The sequence below is a fragment of the Narcine bancroftii genome, chromosome 3 (genome assembly GCF_036971445.1).
Source record: "Narcine bancroftii isolate sNarBan1 chromosome 3, sNarBan1.hap1, whole genome shotgun sequence".
In the NCBI taxonomy this organism is placed as follows: Eukaryota; Metazoa; Chordata; class Chondrichthyes; order Torpediniformes; family Narcinidae; genus Narcine; species Narcine bancroftii.
The window spans coordinates 28,091,507-28,114,489 of NC_091471.1; the positions used below are offsets into that span (position 1 = coordinate 28,091,507).

Here is a 22,983-nt window from a genome sequence, read left to right on the forward strand (position 1 = left end):
ACATACAAGGAAAATGGCAGGGCACTGAAGAGTGTGGTAGAACAGAGGGATCTGGAAATTCAGATTCATGATTCCCTGAAAGTGGAGTCACAGGTAGATAGGGGAGTAAAGAGAGCCTTTGGCACATTGGCCATCGTGAAGTATTGAATATAGAGGTTGGGATGTGATGTTAATGTTGTACAAGACATTGGTGAGACCAAATTTGGAGTATTGTTTGATGTTTTGATTACCTAACTATGGGAAAGATATCAATAAAATTGAAAGAGTACAGAAAAGATTTAACAGGATGTTGCTGGGACTTCAGGAACTGAGTTTCAGGGTGTTGGGTGTTATAGGTAGCCCCAGTAATGATGCAGACAGAAGACTGAGGAGAACGATAGGTTTTATTGAGCTAGAGACTGCTGGCCCGGGTCCAGGCTAGGAAAATGAGCAGGAAGGAGAGGGGACTCGACTTTATGGCCCAGGGTCACCTGGGCAGGACTAAGAGAGGAGCTAAGGCAGGGAGACACCCAGAGTGCAGGCCAGTCAGTGCATACAGTCATATAACCACATTCACCCCCTCTTTTTAAAAAAAGAACCCACTGGTAACAACAAAACCGGGGGCAATAATAGCAGCAATTCAACAATACAGCAGTATTTAACAATTATTAACCAAAGTGGCAGGAAAAGCGGTCACCCCCACTGGCTAGAGGTTGAGCCGCACAGGTGGCCTCCTCTGTTTGCCGGACTACCGGGGAACCGAAGTATACATATGGCGCTCCTCCAGAGAGGGGGCCGACAGGGGAGTGTCCGCTGCAGGAACTGTGAGAGTTGAAGTGCAGGCAGTGGACTCCTGGAATGCTAGGGGGTCCTCCACAGCTGCATGAGGGGTAGAAGCCTGGATCTCCGGCCGCAAAACAGGCAGTTCAGACTCCAGGGTCGTACTTGGATGTAGCACCATCAGGTCCGTGCGTGGTTAGCAGCTGGCAAGGCAGTCTCGGGGTCTCCAGCCCTTGCCAGGTTTTGTATGGGCACAGTGTCCTCGTGGCTGTCCGGGTACCTCACAAATGTGTATTGAGGGATTGCATGTATGAGGTGGACCGCTTCAACCAGTGGATCCATCTTATGGCCTCTGACGTGCTTCCAAAGGAGAACCGGCCATGGGGTTGTCAGTCAGGGAGGGAAGGAAGAACCATTTGCCGACCTCCTAGGGAAAGCAAAGAGGCGTTCATGCAGTGTGGCGTTAGTAGCGGTACACAGTAACGACTGGATGGCGTGGAGAACTTCGGGCAAGACGTCTTGCCAGCGGGACACTGGCAAATATTTGGACCTCAGGGCCAGGAGCACCGCCTTCCAGATGATGCCGTTCTCCCTTTCCACCTGGCCATTACCTCTGGGGTTATAGCTGGTGGTCCTGCTAGTGGCTATGCCTCTGGTCAGGAAGTACTGACACAGCTCCTCACTCATGAACGAGGTCCCCCGGTCACTATGAATATAGTTAGGGTACCCGAACAGAGTGAAGATACTACTCAGGGCCTTGATGACCATAGCTGAGGTCATATCCAGGCAGGGGATTGCAAAGGGGAACCTGGAAAATTCGTCCACCACCGTCAGGAAGTAGGTGTTCCTATTTGTGGTCGGGAGGGGGCCCTTGAAATCAATGCTGATGGCAGCAAGGGCCAACAGATGAGTATCCGAGGATATTGTGTAGCGTCGCTGACGGTGGGGCGGGGGGGAGTGTTGCTAATTATGCCCTGCCTCTGGCACAAATCCTCCGAGGCATTGACTTTTAGAGTCAGTTTAGGAGCGTGACGATGGCATTCGGAGGCCCCCAACCACTGCTGACCATCCACAGCCCGCAGAGAGGAGCTAAGGGAGGGAGACATCTGGAGGGTGGGCCAGCTAGTGCATACTATCATATCACCACAGGGAAAGGTTAAACAGGTTAGAATTTTATTCCCTGGAGAAGAATGAGGGGAGATTTGATAGAGGTATGCAAATTTATGATGGGTATAGAAAGACTAATGAAGGTAGGCTTTTTCCACTGAGGTTAGGTGAGACACAAGCCAGAGGTCGTAGGTTAAGGGTGAAAAGGGATAAGTTTACAGGGAAAATTAGGAAGAATTTCTTCACACGGAGAGTGGTGGGAGTACGGAACAAGCCGAAGAGGTGAATTTGGGCTCAATTTTAATATTTAAGAAAAATTTAGATAGGTATATGCAGGAGAGGGGTGTGTAGGGATATGAACAGCGTACAGGTTAATGAGATTAGGCAGAATAATAGCTTGGCACAGTCTAGAAAGGGCGAAGGGCCAGTTTCTGTGCTGTAATGTTCAATAGAAATAGAAGCAGTGGGCCATCTGGTCTGTCATACTTGCTCCACCTTTCTGATTAGTCTCGCCATGGACTCAGTGACACTTACCCACCTTTCCCCCTTATTCTTAATTCCCCATCAGTTCAAAAATCCTATACATTTGTGTCTTAAATCTATTTAATGAGGCAGCTGCTACTGCTTCCTTGGGCAGACAATACCATAGATTCACTCTGCCCTGGGAGAAGCAGTTCCTCATCATCCCCATCTACTCCTTTCATCATTTTATATCTTTCTATAAGATTCCCTCCCATTCTTCTCAACTTCGAGTATAGTTCTCAGGTGAGCTAATCTCTCCCCAGGCTAAATTATTCATCTCTGGAAGCAACGTCTTTGTCTCAATTCCTTTTAAATGTAACAACTATCCTTGCCCTTTACCGCTGCCTCTGGTAACTCATTCAATGCACCTATCACTGTCTGTGTGAAGAATGTTTCTCTCGGGTCCCTCCTAAATCTTTCCCCTTTTGCCTTAATTATCTTTTACAATGAGGTGATAGCTAGGGGAGGTAAAGTTAACACAGCGGTTAGCGCAAACCCTCTTTTCAATCTTCTTCAGCATGATGCTGAACCAAGCCATGAAAGACCTCAACAATGAAGACGCTGTTTACATCCGGTACCGCCTCTTCAATCTGAGGCGCCTGCAAGCTCACACCAAGACACAAGAGAAACTTGTCCGTGAACTACTCTTTGCAGACGATGCCGCTTTAGTTGCCCATTCAGAGCCAGCTCTTCAGCGCTTGACGTCCTGCTTTGCGGAAACTGCCAAAATGTTTGGCCTGGAAGTCAGCCTGAAGAAAACTGAGGTCCTCCATCAGCCAGCTCCCCACCATGACTACCAGCCCCCCCACATCTCCATCAGGCACACAAAACTCAAAACGGTCAACCAGTTTACCTATCTCGGCTGCACCATTTCATCAGATGCAAGGATCGACAATGAGATAGACAACAGACTCGCCAAGGCAAATAGCGCCTTTGGAAGACTACACAAAAGAGTCTGGAAAAACAACCAACTGAAAAACCTCACAAAGATAAGCGTATACAGAGCCGTTGTCATACCCACACTCCTGTTCGGCTCCGAATCATGGGTCCTCTACCGGCATTACCTACGGCTCCTAGAACGCTTCCACCAGCGTTGTCTCCGCTCCATCCTCAACATCCATTGGAGCGCTTTCATCCCTAACGTCGAAGTACTCGAGATGGCAGAGGTCAACAGCATCGAGTCCAAGCTGCTGAAGATCCAGCTGCGCTGGGTGGGTCACGTCTCCAGAATGGAGGACCATCGCCTTCCCAAGATCGTGCTATATGGCGAGCTCTCCACTGGCCACCATGACAGAGGTGCACTAAAGAAAAGGTACAAGGACTGCCTAAAGAAATCTCTTGGTGCCTGCCACATTGACCACCGCCAGTGGGCTGATATCGCCTCAAACCGTTCATCTTGGCGCCTCACAGTTTGGCGGGCAGCAACCTCCTTTGAAGAAGACCGCAGAGCCCACCTCACTGACAAAAGGCAAAGGAGGAAAAACCCAACACCCAACCCCAACCAACCAATTTTCCCCTGCAGCCGCTGCAACCGTGTCTGCCTGTCCCGCATCGGACTTGTCAGCCACAAACGAGCCTGCAGCTGACGTGGACTTTTACCCCCTCCATAAATCTTCGTCCGCGAAGCCAAGCCAAAGAAGATTACAGTGCCAGTGACCAGGGTTCGAATCCGACACTGCCTATGAGGAGTTTGTATGTTCTCCCCTTTTCTGTATGGGTTTACTCTGGGTGCTCCAGTTCCTTCCCACCCTTCAAAAACCGATGGTGTTAGAAGTTAATTGGTGTATTTGAGGGGCACAGGTTTGTGGACCAGAAGGGCCTACTGTTCAGTATGTCTAAATATGCAAATGAGGCAGCCTTTTCACACATATATTCAGAAGAAGGACCCTGTAGTCTTCATCTGAATTCACCTACAGCCTCTGTTTCCTTTTGTTATCACAGAATTCCCACACCCTTCTTTTCTGAGTGGTTTATCGCCTTATATAAGCTCAGCCAAGTCCCTCCTTTTGGATAGCTGAAATCCCAAAATTCTCCTGCCTCTCCTCACTTATCCATCTGGAAACGAGTCATCTGTCTGCCTTTTTCTAAATTGCCTGGAGTGATCTCAAAATAGGCTGGGATTAAGAAGGCTTTTGGTCCATTTGCTGCAGTCATTTGATACCCTGATTCCAGTCACAAGTAACATTAGGGCTCGCAAACTAATTTTCTGTCAAAAGCAGGATACTGGTTCTTTCTTCCCAAACGTACATCACTTGCAATCAGGGTTTCTGCCAGAAAGTGAGTATATTGCATGAGGCAAACAATAGAACAGTGAAACAGTCTCACTATGTCTGCCAGTGGTTGTACTGGCGTAACTGGCACTACAGCAGCGATCAGGTTTTTCCGAGTTCCAGATTATTTACCAGCTGGAAAAGTCCTTCAGTGAACATTCTACACTTCCGGGAGAGAGGGGAATTAGCACTGGCGCGGCTGCACATACATTTGTCTGCATGCTCAGTGCAGTATCAACACCTCCAGAGCTGGTTTATTGTAAATCAGAGAAACAATTAATGCATCACAATTGCATTTGGTTTCCCCGTGCTCTTGTAAACTGCGGTCAGAGAGCTGACAACAGAGTTTATACCTAGAGAAATGACAGTCAAAATGGAGTTCTCTTTACAAAAATGGGAATACTGGAAGACTCAGCCTGTTAAGTAGCACATATGGAAAGAGAAACTGATTCAGGTTCATGACTGTTCCTTCGAAAGAGTTCTTCACAATCTTTTCATTTAGTTTTATTGTGAATGAACTCATTCTAATCATGCAAAACATGATCAATATACTGGACCTACTGTTGCAAAGGGAATGTACTTGGTGAAAAAGCATATTCTTGGTATTATTGATGGGATGGCATGGTTACTGTGGTGGTTAGTGCAACCCCATTTTAAAATGCCACCGACTCAAGTTCGAATCCAGCATTAACTGTAAGATGTTTGTATGTTCTCCTTGTGACCTACGTGGGTTTTCCCTGTATGACCTGTATTTCTAGAATTCATATGGGATTATTAGTAGGTTAATTGGGTGCAATTGGGCAGGACAGATTTCAATGGCCAGAATCAGCTTCTACCATGGTGTAAATAAATTTATAATAGCAATACAGGAAGCTCATGGGGTTGCCGTGTTTATGGCCTTTTGAGGAAATCACAAGCTTGGATTTTACTCTTCTCCCATATGGAGTGAGAGCAAGTCGTCCTCGACCATGAGGGGCCACCAAAAAAGTTGAGCCAAATGAATCCAAGGATGCACAAAAACATGAAACCCCTCAGTAGAAATCAAACGGAAACCTGCGTAAGAACACCATCTGCTGGAAGAATGCAGCGTGTTGAGCAGCATCAGTGGGAGAAAAAGAATGGACAACCTTTTGGGTCATCAAGATGCCCGCAGATGCTACTTGACCCACTGACTTGCTTTAGCAGAATCAGTTTGTTAGCTCCAGGTTCCAGCATCTGTAGTCTCTCGTGCCTCTTGAAACCTGTACAGCTGACAAGTAGAGGGAAGGCTGAATTTGCAGGATGTTGTAAACAGATTACATTGGACAACAATTTTTCTTCAAAGGAGTTGCTTCCTAAAATAAAATTGGAGATTATGATAGACAACTTCAAGCTGAACACAAACATTTGCTGTATCATGCAGGAAGTTGGAGAAACATTAAATTAACTTTTATTGAATTTAGCATGCTTAATCACATAATGATGGTGACACATTGTGTTAGCTCAACTGACCTACAAACGTTTTGTTTGTACTCAGCATCTGATGCCTCTCATGTCAGTGTCCAACAATAGTCCGCAAGCATTGATGGTTTCCAGTTGCCTTGATACTGCTTTTCCATGGTTGCAATGTTCTGGTAAAACCTTTCACCATGTTCACCAGTGACTGTACCAAGATCAGTAGCAAGATCTGCACTGAGTGCATGTCATAGGAACATAGGAAGTAGGAACAGGAGTAGGCCAAAATGTCCATTCATGCTTGGACTGACCCAAACAGTTTGATTTGTTGTAAATACTAAGCAGACAAAATATGACAGGAAATCACAAATATAGGTTATATCTAAAAAACGGTATGTGATATGAAAATGTTAAGGTATTTTCGTGATCAGTAGTCCAAAATCCATAAAATACACCCAAAAGTGTTCATCAGGAAGAAAATTCTTCATTGTCCAGTGTTAGCCTTGTCCATGTCCCTGGCATCATTTTTCCCACCAAGGTTTAATGGACCATCTCTTGACTGGGTAACTCGCTGAGATTTGGAAGGTCATCGTCTATGTGACTCAGTGTATGACTGAGGCTACAGTTCTCCACTGTTGTTTATGATGAGCTGCTTCAATTATCCATTTAAATTACTTTCCCAGGGATGGACTACTCTGCATTCCATTTACAATTTATATTCATAATCAGTGGGGATAAGGTGACCATCCCCATGAAGAGCGTAAAGGTAACCGATCATATCTTCCATTACGAGAATTGTATCAATTGTCATTTGAACCTGGATTTGTTACCGTCCATCTGTATGGGAGAGCAGATGGTTATGAGGACCAGGCAGGAAGGTAGAGTTCAGTTGCCCAGATTCTATTGAATGAGGGAACAGGCTAGAAGGACGAACTGACCATTCTATTTCATACAGCATAGAAACAGGCCTATTGGCCCAGCACCAACTGCCTATCTTATGCTAAATCGATTAACCTGCATTTGGCCCATGTTCCTCTCAACCTTTCCACCGAATTACCTGTCCAAATTGTGTTTAAATGTTGTCATTGTACCTGCCTCCACTATCTTCTCTGGCAGCTCATCCCATTCTGCGTAGAAATACTTGCCCCTCAGATCCCCTTTAAATCTTTCCCCTCTTACCTTAAACCTACGCCTTCCAGTTTTACACTAGCCCATGTAGGGGGAAAAATCTGTCTACATATTCTATTCATGCATCTCATAATTTTATAAACCTCTATAATAAGGTCACCCCCACCCACCAACCCCACAACTCTCAGCCTTCATTGATCCTGGGAAAACACTCTTGCCTATCCACTCCCTCCAGTGAAAATCAAGTCGTCTAGAACAGGTAATATTCCAATGGATCTTTTCCACTCTCTGCTCTTATTTCTTATGTTGAACTGTAGCCCTCTGCAGGAGTGTGTGTCACATTATATCCAATATTTCTGGCGTTGTGGTGGCAATAATGTCACTCTTGACTGGTGAACAGACCTAATTTACTTAATTTTTCTCAGCTTAATTCCTGTACTTTAAGTCCCCTCTTCCCTGTCGAAACACATCATTGTAATGGTTTCAGGATTATTGCAAACTGTTCTTTCTGCTCGTGGATTAAAAATGCTGTATCACAAAATGTGCAGTCCTTCAACTCATGCAATGGAATCCAAAGTCACACAGTGCACTTTGCTCCTCTCTTTTCCCCATCACGCAACACTGTTCCCATGAATCACAACCTACTTCAAACAAGTGTATGATCGAGCTGTTCAATTTGCCATTATCTCTACTTGTTTTAATCATCTTAAGCAGCTTCCCTTGTGTACATTAGGTGCAAATCCAAGTAAGATGCAAATGCATAAAAGCTGCCCTCCATCTGTGCATTTACTAGGCTGGACCATATCTGGTGCTTCAAAATTTCATGTGCCACTCATGTTCCTGTGCACGTTATCTGATTTAGATCAATTCTTAAACTGCTCACTCCTCACTGAGTAAAGATAAAGAACTTGGTGACAGAACTTAGTATCAGTTTGTTTGGTGGATCTTATGAGATAGAATGGAACATGAAAGTCTGCAGATGCTGCAATTGCAGTAAAAATGCATCAAAATGCTGGAGGAACTCAGCCGGTCCCACAGCATCCATAGGAGGTAAAGGTATATTACTGATGTTTCGGGCCTTCCTGTGCTTCCTAAGCAAAGCACAGGAAGGCGTCAGAGTAAAGATGGAAGAATGGCGGGGGAAGGGGACCAGACCAACAGTCAAAAGGTGTTATTTGGATATAGAAACATAGACATAGAAGATAGGAGCAGGAGTAGGTCATTCGACCCTTCGAGCCTGCTCCGCCATTCAACGAGATCATGGCTGATCTTAAAGTTCAGTACCCCGTCCCCGCCTTCTCTCCGTAACCTTTAATATCCTTATACTGAAGAAATAGATCTAATTCCCTCTTAAATATATTTAATGAACCTGCCTCTACTGCCCTCTGTGGCAATGAATTCCACAGATTCACCACCCTCTGGGTCAAGAAATTCCTCCTCATCTCGGTCCTAAATGGTTTGCCTATTATCCTCAAACCACGGCCCCGGGTTCTGGATTTTCCCATCATTGGAAACGTCCCATCTGATAAAAGGAAAAGTATGAGAATTGATTTTGACTCTGTGAAGGGAAACAAGAGGGAAGAGGAAAGAGAGAGAGAGAGAAAGAAAGAGAGAGAGAGAGAGACAGAGACAGAGACAGAGCTGGAGGAAAGGTGACGGGAAAGAAAAAGGGGTGTGGGAGTTAACAGAAACCAGAGAAGTCGATGTTAAAGCCATCCAGTTGGAGGGTGCCCAGATGAAAGATGAATTTTTACTTTTTTAAATTTAAATTTAAATTTTAAATTTTGGCATTCAGCATGGTAAAAGGTCATTTTGGCCCATGATCCCATGCTGCTCAATTACACCCAATTGGCCTACAACCCCCCAGTATGTTTTTGAAGGGTGGGAAAAAACTGGAGCACCTGGGATGTACCCATGGAGACACAGCGAGAACATATAACTACTTACAGACAGCGTGGGATTTGAACACCGGTCCCGAATGCTGGCGCTGTAACAGCATTGCCCTATTTGCTAACCGTGCTGCCCATGCAAAATGAAGTGCTGTTCCTCCAATTTGAGGGTGGTTTCAATCTGGCATTGCATGAGACCAAGGACAGACACATCAGCAAGGGAATGGGGGGAAATGAAATGGGTAGAAACTGGGACATGCATGCTAATGTGGTGGACACAGCTGAAGTGCTCAAAAAAGCGATCTCCCAGACTGCGCCCAGTCTCTCCAATGTTCCTCTGTGTTTTTACTTTTTTACTTGATCCTATTAGTTAGCTCAGAGACTGCTTCTTAAACATATGTTTAGGCACTTATCCTATAATGGGCAATATTCCCAAGACAGGCAGGAACAAACTTTCCATCACAAAATTTTGAAACAACCCCTCTATTAAAGTTTCACTTCAGAAGTTTTGGTAAAAATAAGAACTTAGGGAGCATATATTGCAGGAGATCGATGGGATGAATGGTTTCTGTAATTATCCATGAGCTTATACAGTTGCCATTCAGACCATCGTACCCATTTCTCTTTGCAAAAGCTATCCAATTACTCATCAGCCCTAAACCCTCGCAGACCAATTGATGTTATTCTGCTCAAATATTTATCAAGCTCTCTCTCTTCAAATTTTTTTCATCAAGTTCACAACATCTCACTTCCTTAACCCCCCTCCTCAAAATAAATCTCCACGTCTCCCCCTCTGCTTCTTTTTGCAATTCTCTAAAATGTGTAAGTTGGATGTTTCTCCGCAGCCGGCCTTATGTTTTCACAGATGGTTTGTGTGATCCACTGCTGCTGCACCAGAGAAGTAACCTTTGACCCTTTCCATTCTCGGTCACTGACAAGCTAACACTGATGTTATGTCGGATGGTTAAGGGAGGTTTTGTGGAAATTTAACTCCTTGGTTCCATAGCGCCACATCTTCACATTTTCCAGCATTCTTTGAATACCTGTCTCCCTGCTTTATTCTTCCAGATTCATACTTGGATTTCATCGTGTAAAAACAGAGTAATGCACTAAAAGGACAGATGATACTCTGCCCCTATCCAAACTAAGCTCTTCCATTATTTATTACTGGTATCACCTTTTGCAACATTCAGCATTTATGAGAAATACTAGGGTATACACTTGCAACAGTGGTCTCTGAGGGGAACCTCAGTAGCAGACACATTTACCAGGAAGAGAACATCAGCACCTTCTCATGCGTTCCCAAAAGCCAACACACCATGTTCAAAGTTTGGAAAATTAGGCCTTTGCTCCATATTTAACCACTAAAATAAATATAACTTACATCATAGAAATCTACAGCACTGTACAGGCCCTTCATCCCAAAGTGTTGTGCTGACCTAACAATTCTACTTTAACTGCCTAGAACTTCCCTACTGCATAACACTCCACTTTTCTCAATTCAATGTACCTATCTTATCATCTGTTATTGTACCTCCCTGCACAATCATTGCTGGTACCCTCCACTTTCTGTGTGAAAAACTTGCCTCGTACATCCCCCTGTACTTAATCCTAAGCACCTAAAAACTATGCCCCCTTGAATTAGCCAATTGTGGAAAAGCTTCTGGCCACCCACACAATCAATGCCTCTCATCCATCATGTACCCTTCAACTTCTATCGCTCCAAGGAGAAAAGACCAAGTTCTCAATAAGGCAGGTTCATTCTACTCTCATTCACCTCACCATCAAGCACCTCTAGTTAGATCGGGTCCAGGCAAGTTCAGATTGGAATTATCCCTGTGGAACAGGAACAATAAATGTCGACATATCATCAGTTTAGTGACTCCTATAGATTCATTTATGAAATGTGAACATTACTGGCCAGGTCTGCATTTAATGGGCATTCTGTATTGACCATTGTGCCATCTGGATCATTTGAGAGAGCTGTTAAGAACTGACTACATTAGTTGGTCAAGAGTAAGACCAAGGAAGAATTCCCTAAAGGGACATTAACAAACCAGATGGGTTTTTAATTGCAATCTGGTCACCATTTCTGACACTAGTTTTATTTTAAATTCCAGATTCCCCAAATGCCTGTATGGAATGTGAACTCTTGGCCCTGAACCAGTAGTTCTAGCCTTTGGATATGTTCAAAAACTTACTCATTTACTCTCCTACCTTTGTGTGCTAACCTTGATAAAGGTTAATATACAATTGGGGAGAATTCCTCTGCTCTTTAAAGTGCACCCTCTCATTTACCACCCCCTGAGATTTGGCCTGATCTTTTAGTTGCCAACTCAGACTGTGTAGCATTCCCTCAGTACTCCAGAGCAGTGCCAACCAAGTCATAGAACATAGAAGAATATAACACAGCCTTCGATGTTGTGCGACCTAGATATTTCTAGCAAAAAATGATCGAAACCCTTCCTACCTCATAATCCTCTATTTTTATTAATCCATGTGCCTGTCTGGGAGTTTCTTGAGAGCCTTTAATGTTTCAGCCTTGATCACCACCCCGAGCAAGACATTTAACAGCCACAAATCCATGTGAAAAAAACTTACCCCTGATGTCTCCCTTAAAGTTTCCTCCCTTCACTTTGTAGAGATGTCCTCTGGTGTTTGCTATTCCAGCCCTGGGGAAAAAAAGGCGCTGGTTGTCCATCATGTCCATGCTTCTCAGAATCTTGTAGACACCTCTCATTAAATCTCCTCTCATCTTTCTTCACTCCAAAGATAAAAGCCTACTAACCTAGCCTCATGCAATTTATTTTCCAAGTCACACATTCAATGTCTGGAAAGTACCCGAAGATATAAGTTGGAAGCTATGTGTGAGCCAGGGCTGATAATGTAGGTACCTACATGCGTTAGTCCAAGACAGCTCCTTCCTCTGTACCCAGCGCCAACTCACCCTCCTCCTCTGCACACCACTGCATCCATATGGTTTATCTCCAGTTGCCACATCAACTGTATTTTGTTTTTTGAGTGAGATCATTAATGCTGTGCCAATCAATATTATTTTTGAAGCCGTTTCATTCAATGAACAATGAGAATTATTTCTGCAGCACTGAAGCTAATTTTATGGTCTTAGAGATGGGGTTAACTTTTCTTCCAGGGCCTGGTCTCTTTCGGCTGGTTAAATTTATCAGTAGACAAAAAGACAATTTACACTGGGCCTTTCACTACATGAGGACATCTTAAGTCACTTTATGTGCAGCGAATACTGATGATTCTTAGTCACTGCTGTGATATCCAGGTTGAGTCAAGCAATGAAGAAAGTGAATGCAATGTTGGCATTCATTTCTAGAGGAATAGCTTACAAGAGCAGGGATGCAATGATGAGAATCTATAGGGTGCTAGTGAGACTTAACTTGGAGTACTGTGCCCAGTTCTGGGCAACTTATTTAAGAAAGGATGTGCTAGGATTAGAGAGAGTTCAGAGAAGATTTACTAAAAGGTTAGTCTATGAGCAAAGGCTGTCAGCTCTTGGACTGTATTAAATGGAGTGCAGAAGGATGAGGGGGGAACTCATAAAGACTTTGCGAATGCTGAAAGACCTGGACAGAGTAGATGTGACAAAACTGTTTCCCATGATTGGGGAGATTAGGACAAGAGGTCACAATTTCCGAATAAAAGGGCATCAATTTAAAACAGAAACGTGGAGCAATTTCTTTAGTCAGGGGCCTTTATTCTATGGAACTTGTTGCCACAGGCGGCAGGGGAAGTGAGGTTGTTGGGTGTATTTCAGACAGAAATTGACAGGTACTTGATGAGTCAGGGCATCAATGGTTATGGGGAGAAGGCCCGGGGAATGGGGCTGAAGGATAAGGACCTGCTCATGATTAAAAGGCAGAGCAGACCTGATAGGCTGATTGGCCTCCTTCTGCTCTTATATCTTGTGATCTTGCGATCTGTGGAGTGTGCGGTCAGCTGGAACAGAATGCACTTCTGCTCATTGTTCACCAATGTGTTGGAGGAACTCAGCGAGTTGAACAGCATCAGTGGGAGGAGAAAAAGGGATTGTCATCATTACAGGTCAGATGAAGGGTTCTGGCCCACAACAATGACAATCCCTCTTTCTCCCACCGATCCTTCTCGACCTGCTGAGTCTCTCCAGCATCTCAGATAGATTCTAGTGGGTCAAGTGCTGTGTCCCTGTCTCATGAGTGGTCTTTGGAGGAAATCACAGCATCGAATCACTTATAATATCATGTTACCTAAGCTTGGCCTTATGTCCTCAGAGTTCAGAAGCCTCGTGGCTTGGGGGGAAGAAACTTCCGCAATGTGGTCGTGAGGGTCTGAACACTTTGGCATCTCTTCCTGGGTTCCAGGAGGGAGAAGGTGTGTGGAGTCCTGCACAATGTTTATGGTTTTCCGCAAACAACGGCCGTTATAAAGGTCTCTCGTGGCAGGGAGAGATACCCCAATAATCCCCTCAGCAGTCTTGGCTATCCACTGCAGGGTCTTGTGTTCTGGGATGATGCAGCTATATAGGATGCTCTCAAAGCATCCCCTGTAGAATGTAGTGAGGGTGGAGGTTGGAAGTTGGACTTTCCACAACCTCCGCAGGAAGTAAAGGCGTTGTTGGGCCTTCTTGGAAATGGATCTGGAGATGGGGGTTCCAGGAGAGATTCTCTGCCAGGTGCACAGCAAGGAATTTGGTTCTCTTGACTTGATCAATGGTAGAGCCATCGATGGTCAGCGAAGAGTGATCCCCCTGGGCTCTCCCAAGTACAGTAAGAAGTTTTGTTTGATGTCCTATCCAGGAAATCTAACTCACTCATCTTATGAATAATGCAACAGTGTGGGGAGTAGTTTAACAGATGAAACAGTGCATGGAATGGAGGAAGTGCAAAAATATTGTGCAGAGAATAGAGGAAATTATTGCAATAAAAGACTGCAAGAGCCTCATCTTTGCCAGTATGAGATCCATTCAAAAGTCTGATAACTGCTCTTGATTCCGAAGGTTCATGTTCAAACAAGTGTATCTTCTGTCCAAGAGGAGAAAAATCTATGAGCAGAGTGGGTGACTCCTTCCATATTTCACCTGCTCTCCTGAGACAGAGAGAGGGGCAGAGGGAGTCAATGGAGTAGAGGATAGCCTGACTTTACTTGTTGGGTTTGCTTGCCTACACACAGGTCCCGTGAGCATCACACTGGACATGGAAACCGCCCACCCAACGCTGGAAATTACTGATGACAAGAAGGCGGTTTTGGCCAGACAAAAGCCTCTCGTCGTTCCCGCATCACCGGTGCGCTTCACGCAGGTTGCTGTTGTGCTGGCCACGCAGGGGTTTGGTGAGGGGAAGCGGTACTGGGAAGTGACCATGCAGGATACATCTGACTGGAGTGTGGGTGTTGTTAAAAAGTCCATGCCCAGGAATGGAAGCAGCAATCTTATGAACAGCCCGTTGGCTTGGTCAGTGGCTTTCCAGCAGTCGCAGTACCTGGCGTGGCACAACAGTGTCTCCACTCCCCTTGATGTGAGCCGACTGCACAGGCTCGGCCTCTTCTTGGACTTTGAGGGTGGTCAGCTGACATTTTACGATGCCAACACCATGACACCAATGCACACATTCTCGGCATTATTCAATGAGCCTGTCTATCCAGCCTTCAATCCAGGGACACCCACCGATAAGACGAGGAAAGCTATTCTGATCCTGCAGGATGTTGCAGGGGCATAGTGAAGTCAAGAATTAGACCAACAAAATGGAGGTTGGGTGAAGCCACATCAAGTGCAAACTTACTGCCTCACTTTCAAGCTGTAAACTTTTCACAGACCTTATTGTAAAGTTTATGATGTCTTAAGCCCAGCATCCTTATGAATTCAACCAAAATATTAATCTTTGCTTACTGCTAGGATCCTAGCAACAAGGGCCTTCACCTTCTGAGGGGTGACCTTATAGATCATGAGGAACACAAATGCAATGCTCAGAGTCCTTCAGCCAGAGTAGATGATTCCAGATGAGTTTGTAGGTTTTAAGTGAGAAGGGAGGGATCAGAGGGACCTGAGGGGGTAACTTTTTCACTCAGACAGTGGCCCATTTCTAGAATGAGCTGCCTGAAGAAACTATAGAAGCGAATATGATTTTGGTGCTCCAAAGACTTTTGGACAGGTGTATGGCCAGGAAGGACTTAGGAGGAAGAGGAGTAAATGCAGGAAAATGGGACTAGCTCAGAACGCTAACTTGGCTGGCATGGGCTATAGAGCTTGTTCCGTGCTGTGTGACTTCATCACTATAACAGAGCTGGACTCTGGCTGAATGGTGATGGATCCAGTGAGGGAAGAAAATCCATTGGCTCATTACCAACTCTGTTTTCACGAACCAATGTCCAAGAAATTCGCTTTCCAGTCTGTTCATTTGAATGCATTGTTGCTGCAGTGGTAAAACCGTAGGGCTCACTCGAATAGCAGGAACATTCAAAGACATGGCGATTGTAAAATGCTACATCCCTCCAGTTCCTCATTACAAGCTGATCTCCCTGCTACAGGGAGGATTTAAATTGGACATAGAGAATATATTCAAGGAATATTGGAAGGCATGGTTAACTCAGCACTATTTTAGTACCAGCAACTCGGGTTAGAATCCAACGAAGTCTGTAAGGAGTTTTTTTACGTTCCCCTTATGTCTGCGTGGGCTTCCTCTGGGAGCTCCAGTTTCCTTCCACCGTTCAGAAACATATGGGGGCTGTGGGTTAATTGGGAGTAATTGAATGGCCTGGGCTCATGGGCCGGAAGGGCCTGTTATCATGGTGTATTTTGAAATTTAAAAATGTAAAATTTACAATACATCCTGGATATCCTGAGTTATAAAGAAATATCGGGGCAGTTAGGTCTTTTTTCCTGGAATGCAAGAGGCTGAGGGAAATGTAAATGATGAGGGCTCTAGATAGGGAGAATAGTTACAGTCTATTCCCAGAGTAGGGGAGTCTAAAAGTAAAAGACGTTTGGTTTAAGGTAGTGGTTCTCAACCTTTTTCTTTCTGCTCACATACTACTTCATACTATTCCCGATACCAGAGATCAGGGGTATCAAACTCAAATTCACGGAGGGCCAAAATTAAAAACTTGGACTAAGTCGAGGGCCGAACTAAATATTTATTGAAAATTTTCAACAACATCTGCATGTTTTCTCTTCTTTCAACATATGTAATGTTAAACTTTTTCTTATTAAAATAAATGTTTAATAATAGTTTTGGATAAACTCTTTCCAGAAGCATTAACAAATGAGAAATAAAATATTCAATAAATGATATTTCTCTATAGAGGATTTGTCAAATGTTGCTAGTGTGCTGTCGAATAGTAAAATCTGAGGGCTATTGAGAATGTGGGAGAATAACATGATTCCTGAAACAATCAAATGGGTGACTGATTGTGGGCATGAACTCTAGCAGGGTTATTTGCCATGCCCTTTTTCCATTGGTACAGATATCCTTTGATTTACACACTTTTCAAGTTTTATGCCTAATGAGCTTGTATCCAGGTGCAGGACCATTTTAAACCAGGAATATATTTATCACTGTGACATGAAACTATTAGAAGATCATTTTATCCTGAGATTAAAGTTCATAATCCTTACTCAGGCCTGTGTGCGGGAGGGCGGGATTTGCGGGCGATCGGGTTGGACAACGACAGTGCGGGGGCATCGGCTCTCGCTGCAGGGCGGCATCTCGGCGGATCAGCGGCCCCGTCACCGTGAGTCGCGGATCGGCCTGCAGCAGGGAGGGGGAGTGGGCAACAGTCCTGGCGAGGTCAGGCCCGAGGCCTCCGGTTCCGGGCGCTGGGAAGCGGCCTTGGCTTCCCCGGCCCCAAAACCAGAGTCCACGGTGAGACCCTGCAACGTAAACAGAGGAGGTGGGGGCGATTAGCAGGCTGACGCCAATGCATTCTGGGATTTGTTGTATTACTGTGCATGCGCTATACTGGCGCGGCGGCCAGCGGGCCACCTCGAATACATTTTTGAAATGATCTTGCGGGCCAAATATAATTATATCGCGGGCCAAATTTGGCCCGCGCGCCAGAGTTTGACATGTGTGCCATAGATGCTCAGTGATTAGTAAGGGATTGCTTTGGGTGGCATGTGGGTGGAAAGGAAAAGGTTGAAAACCACTGTTTTAATCGGACCTAATTGACTCGTTATGTGCACAGTTTCATAACTCCAAACGGAAATGGGCCAATGACAATTTTTCTCAAGCAAAATATTTCAATCACGATTGAGCAGTGATTCTCAACCTTCCCTTCCCACCTACACATCACCTTAAGCAATCCCTTACTAATCACAGAGCACTAATGGCATAGGGATTACTTAAAGAGGTCTGTGAGTGGAAAGAAAAAGGTTGAGAACCACTGGGTTAAGGTGAGAGGGGAAAGATTTAAAGAGGATTGGAGAGGCAGGTTTTTCAGACAAAGGGTAATGGCCATTCCACAACCTCTAACATCATTGTTTCATAACCTCTCACTGCCTAGTTCTACCTTCTACCCAAGATCCACAGTACACCCATGGTCTCCTTGTGTTCCTGCCTCACTGGTCTAGTATCTTTATATCTCAGCTCTATTTTGTGCCTCCTGATCCAATCATTTCCCACCTACATCTGGGACACCTTACATGCACTCCATCACTTCAACAACTTCCAGTTCCCTGGGCTGCACTGCCTCATTTTCACCATGGCTGTCAGTTCCTGCGCTCTTCCACCCTCCATAAAGAAGGTCTCAAGGCTCTCTGCTTCTTCTTTGATAACAGACTGAACCAGTCCCCCTCCATTAACATCCTCCTCTGGCTGGCAGAACTTGTTCTCACTCCAATAACTTCTCTTTTGGCTCATCCCACTTCCTCCAAGTCAAAGATGTGGCCATGGGTACTTGCATTGGATAGCGCTTCATCCTCGAGGAAGATAATGATCCCAAATGTACTGCTAAAGCAACAACAGAGGTTTTCAAATTCTTTAATTGCTGTCAGCGCCTTCCATATGCTGAAGTGAAAAACTTAAGGGGACAAGCCCCTGAAACAAGCAGGAGCTGAAGGTGGCTGTAGTACAGGCGTGGCAGAGTGTCACTGGAAGAGATACTCAGCACCTGCTCATGTCTATGAATCACAGTCTTTCAAGCAGCCATTGAATGCAAGGGGCATGTAACAAAGTACTAAACATGACTACTTTAATATACCTATCATTGCTCTATTATGATGTCCTGAAATGAGGGGACCATGTATAAAAAGTGTGGTCATTTCTACATGGTCAAACCAACATGTACACAAACACCCTTGAATAAAATCTGAAATGTGCACTTTAATCGCATGTGAATTGTTTGATTACAAATTAAAACTGTGGAGCACAGGGCCAAATAAAGGAAAAAATATCTGTTCCAAACATTATGGTATGTGTCAGTACTAGATTCATAGTGATCTCTCTTAAACTCTCTCTAGTTCACTAATATTCACCTTTCAGGAAAAGAACCTGCAGGTGTACATATGACTTCCAACCCCAGCACTGTGGTTGACTCTTAAATGCCCTATAAAATCATCAGGAAATGTTCTGAGTTAAAGGGCAATTAAGGCCAGGCAGCCAGTGCTGGTCTTGTCAGTAATTCTCTGGGAAAGAATGAAAAAAACTTCAGAGAGCTCACAGGGGGCACCTGTTCCCTCCATGTTAAATGTCATAGTTGTTCCGCCGTCAATTTAAAACTTCTGGTCATTTGCACAGTTAAAAAACTAGCGAAAGCCAATCGCTGTGAAATGAATTTATTTCTTGGAGAGAAAGGTGGAATTCTGCTTACTACCACTAGATGGTGGACAAGCACCAGTTAGCACCAGTGACTCCAGCAACCAAAAGCCAACCATCGCTCCCTTTATCTGCAATACATAGATTGTGGTGGTTGAATTGGTCGCTGGAACCCAACCAGATATGCAGATGAGTGCAATCAGATGGAAAGGTCTTTTATTTGGGTTGGAGTTCACCAGAAATGACCTCAGAACCCATTAAAACACAACATCCAGATACAAGGAGTTGGGACACTATTGTTAGTTGAATAATTGCAGCTGTTGATACTGTGATCATCTTTCAATGCTCCCCTGGGCAGCTTTCAGTCTGTTTATTCTTATGCCTTCTTGTTCTTTGCTTATTCTTTGAAGAAGGGCTCAGGCCCGAAATGTTGGTTACATATCTTTATCTCCTATGGACGCTGCGAGACCGGCTGAGTTCCTCCACATTTCTGTGTGTTGTTTACTCATTTTTGTTTTGGCCAGAGCAGTTCACCATTCATTTTAGAGATTCACTCTTTTAACCTGTTCTTTGGAAGACAGTGAAAGAAAAGGAAGACTTTCAGAATGGATTGGTATTTTCGCAGTCTTGGGACGAGAAAATTTTTCATGGATTTTGAAGTACTTTCAAGACATGGTCTTCTCTGCGATTTGATGATTTTGGCACAGCAGACTCCTCCAAAAGGCAATGAAACCAATCACTTGATTGGGTGGCATGGTTACCACTGGGATTTTAATCCTGCGCTGTCTGTAAGGAGTTTGTATGCTCTCCCCGTGTCCTCGTGGGTTTCCTCTGGATGCTCTGGTTTTCTACCACTCTTCAAAATGTACCAGGGGTGGTAGGCTAATTGAGTCCAATGGGTGGCATGGACTCTTGAGCCGAAAGGGCCTGTTACGATGCTGTATGTCTAAATTTAAAAATGTTTTTAAAATCTGTATTTGTGATTCAGGTGTTCATCAGGAAACTATGAACTATTCTATTGGAGGAACAGGGCCAGGGGGGCAAGGTAAGATGGCGTAGAGTCCAGACGTGTAATCTCGACCTCTCTGGTCAGACTTTTAAGAACCCGTTTTTAACTCTGTTTTCAGGTTTAAATTTTTTAAAACTTAGTTTAAAGTATCATGGAATTGTTATGGCTATTAATGGTAAAAAGATTAAACCTCAAGTACAGAAGAAACTACATTTTTGGAGTGTTGAAGATTTAGAGCCTAAACAATCTGCTACAACTTCAGGTTTGCTTTCTTTCAAGCCGAAACCACAGAGGTTGCCGGTGGGAGTTGAAAAAATGACTACTACTCACCAGGAGAAGGACATCGCTGGAATTACCCGTTCTCAGGAGGAAGGTGCGTGTGCCCCTGATGTGGATCCTGATTCTGGCAGCCTGCCGACTTTAACGGAGGGGGCACGCAAGAAGACAACTCCATTGCTTGACGCCAGGATATACTCCAATCTGAATATTTTGGTCTTTTTTGTGAGTTTTTGAAACAACAACGGGTTGCGGGGGGAGAACAGCGTCGGCCCCCTGAGGAAGTCGGGGTGCCGTCGCTGGGAGTCCAGATCCACAGTAAAACTGTTAAACTGCCTGTTGTTGAGATGCAGCAGGAGCTGCAGTTACCTGGTTCTGCCACTACGCAAGAGAAAGCAGGGCTGGGCTTTTCTGAATTACAATGTAAACAGCTAAGCCTTATCATTCAGCCTATGCTGAATGAAATGTCTCAGAGGCTCAGTTTGGAACCGTATACAGTTAAAATACGTGTGGAAACATCTTGTGAGGATTTTAAACAATTTCAGGCTGATTTTTTGAAATTTCAACAACAAGTGGCTTCTAATACAGAAAAAGTGTTGGAGGTGGAAGAATCCGTTAAAGAATTGCGAGAACGTGAGAGGGAGTTAGAGAGGAAAGTAGATTATTTGGAGAATCAAAGTAGAAGGAATAATGTGAAGATTGTTGGTTTGCCAGAAGGTATGGAAGAACAAGACCCTCTTCGTTTTTTTACCGAATGGATTCCACAAATACTGGGGCAGGAATTTTTCTCTGGAGGTCTGGTATTGGAAAGAGCTCATAGAGCCTTAAGAAGAAGACCTTTGCCTGGTCAGTCACCGAGACCCGTGATAATTCAATGTGAATTATTTGGACAGAGAAATGATACTTAGTTTAGCAGTGCAAAACACGAGACAACGACAAGCTCCGTTAATGATTCAGAATAGTAGAGTTTTTTTCTATCCTGATTTGAGTCAAGAGGTTATTCAGCGTTGGCGTCGATTTAATCCAGTTAAATAAGTTTTGTGGCGTAAAGGTTATAAGTCTACTTTTCGCTATCCGGCAGTGTTGAAGGTGTTTTGTGGAGACTTTCAATCTGGGTTTTTTGAGAATGAGTGTGAAGCAATGAGTTTTGCTGACTCGTTGCCAGATATAAGAGGACAAAGACGTAGCTCACCATTGTCTCCTAAAGAAAAATCTGGTTGTTCTGGAAATGGAAGAAATGGCAGAAATGGGAGAAATGGGAATGGAAAGAGTCCATTTCCTTGAAATGGGGTCGCCGAGTCTGGAATTTCTTGGATGAATAGAAGAACTTTCTTATTTTTATTTTTATTTTCTTTTTATGTCATTATGATATCTTGTTGTTATTCTTTGTTTGGCTGGGGAGGGAGAAATTTGCTCTATGTTCCTCTAGTCATCAGCCACTGGTGTGTGATCCACACCCAACTTTTGTTTAGGGATTACTAACTTTTGGTAGTTTTTTTTTGGGGGGGGTTCTTTTTATCTTTTTTTATTTTCATTTTATTTAGACTTTAATTTGTGGTTTCCTTTTCTCCTACTGGAGGGCCTATTTACGTTGATCTGAGTCTTTATATATTGATATTATTAGTTTTTAGTAATATTAGTAGATATTTCAAAGTTGAAGTTTGCTACTTTTAATGTTTGGGGTTTAAACAGTCCGATTAAGCGTAAGCGTATTTTTATCAAGTTCAATTTTTGGTAAAACATGTGTTTGGTAGAGATATGATTTTACCTGAAATGATTAAATTTGAGACTTTTGGCATAATGAGATGAAATATTTTTTAATAATGGAAAAAATTACATATGTTTCACGGATAACTATAGTTTTTCTTAAATTAATAGATGGTTGTTATATTCAGAATATTTACATTTTGATTTATATTGACTAGATTTTAATATGTATGCTTTACTTTTCTTTATTTTTTTTCTTTTTTCTTTATGGCTTTCCTTCGGAGAGTTGGCTGAAAGGGGGGGGGGCGTTTCTTTTCTTTTTTTCTTTCTTTTTTAATATATATATAAAATATAACGTTCGTGCTTTGTTTATTCTTATATATGTTACTTATTATCTGTATTTTGAACGAATAAATAAAGTTAAAAAAAAGGAGGAACGGGGCCAGGCAAGCTAGCCTCCCGATAAGGATGCCATGAAGGGAGAATACAAGGAATTAGGAAGGAAGCTAAGAAGCAGGAACACCGCATGGTCATCTCAGGATTACTGCCTGTGCCTTGTGCTCGTGAGAGTAGAAAATAGCAAGGTCAGGCAGATGAATACTGAAAAACTGGTGCAGAGGGTGGGGCTTTAGATTCTTGGACCACTGGGGAAGGTATGACCTACATAAAAAAGATGGTATACACACACACCTGAACCCAAAAGTTCCAATATCTGGCAGGTAGGTTTAATATGGCTGTTATACTAATTTTGCAGGGAAATGGGAACCAAAGGGTCAAAGTTGATGAAGGGCGGAATAGAAACCAATGATAATGTGCAGCAAGGATGACAAGCAGGTGATGGGCCAAAATTGCAACTGGAGGGCTGACAGAGACACAGCGCATACAAAAACTGGTCTGAAGGTATTATACTTAAATGCACATAGCAATGGAAACAAGGTGGATGATCTTGCTGTACAGTTACAGATCAGAGGATGTGATGTGTTATGGCTATTACTGTGTCGTGGCTAAAAGATGGGTGTCATTGAGCACTGAACGTCCAAAGATACATGGTGTATTGAAGGATAGGCAGGTAGGCAGAGGGGGAGGTGTGTCTCTGGTGATAAATAGCAACATCAACTCATTGACTGTAC

At 43.8% G+C, this 22,983-nt stretch overlaps 1 protein-coding gene and 1 long non-coding RNA gene across 5 annotated transcripts in view; one reads left to right on the forward strand and one right to left on the reverse strand.

Annotated features, from left to right (window-relative positions):
• Positions 1 to 21,953, forward strand: part of LOC138757042 (E3 ubiquitin-protein ligase TRIM39-like) — an 87,111-nt gene extending 65,158 nt beyond the window's left edge. For 2 of the 3 annotated variants that reach the window (XM_069923671.1, XM_069923672.1), the window contains one exon: positions 14,285 to 18,433. In XM_069923671.1, coding sequence (XP_069779772.1) covers positions 14,285 to 14,829 — 545 coding nt within the window. In that variant the 3' untranslated portion in view covers positions 14,830 to 18,433. Of the gene's footprint in view, positions 1 to 14,284; positions 18,434 to 19,849; positions 19,907 to 20,149 lie in introns of those variants that run through there. The other variant, XM_069923673.1, reaches the window with a different exon arrangement.
• Positions 1 to 22,983, reverse strand: part of LOC138757043 (uncharacterized) — a 62,720-nt gene that overhangs the window by 11,966 nt on the left and 27,771 nt on the right. Inside the window, exons 3-4 of one of the 2 annotated variants that reach the window (XR_011353297.1) lie at positions 11,711 to 11,781; positions 376 to 1,186 (exon numbers count right to left, since the gene is read on the reverse strand). This is a non-coding gene — a long non-coding RNA (uncharacterized lncRNA). Of the gene's footprint in view, positions 1 to 375; positions 1,187 to 11,710; positions 11,782 to 22,983 lie in introns of those variants that run through there. The other variant, XR_011353296.1, reaches the window with a different exon arrangement.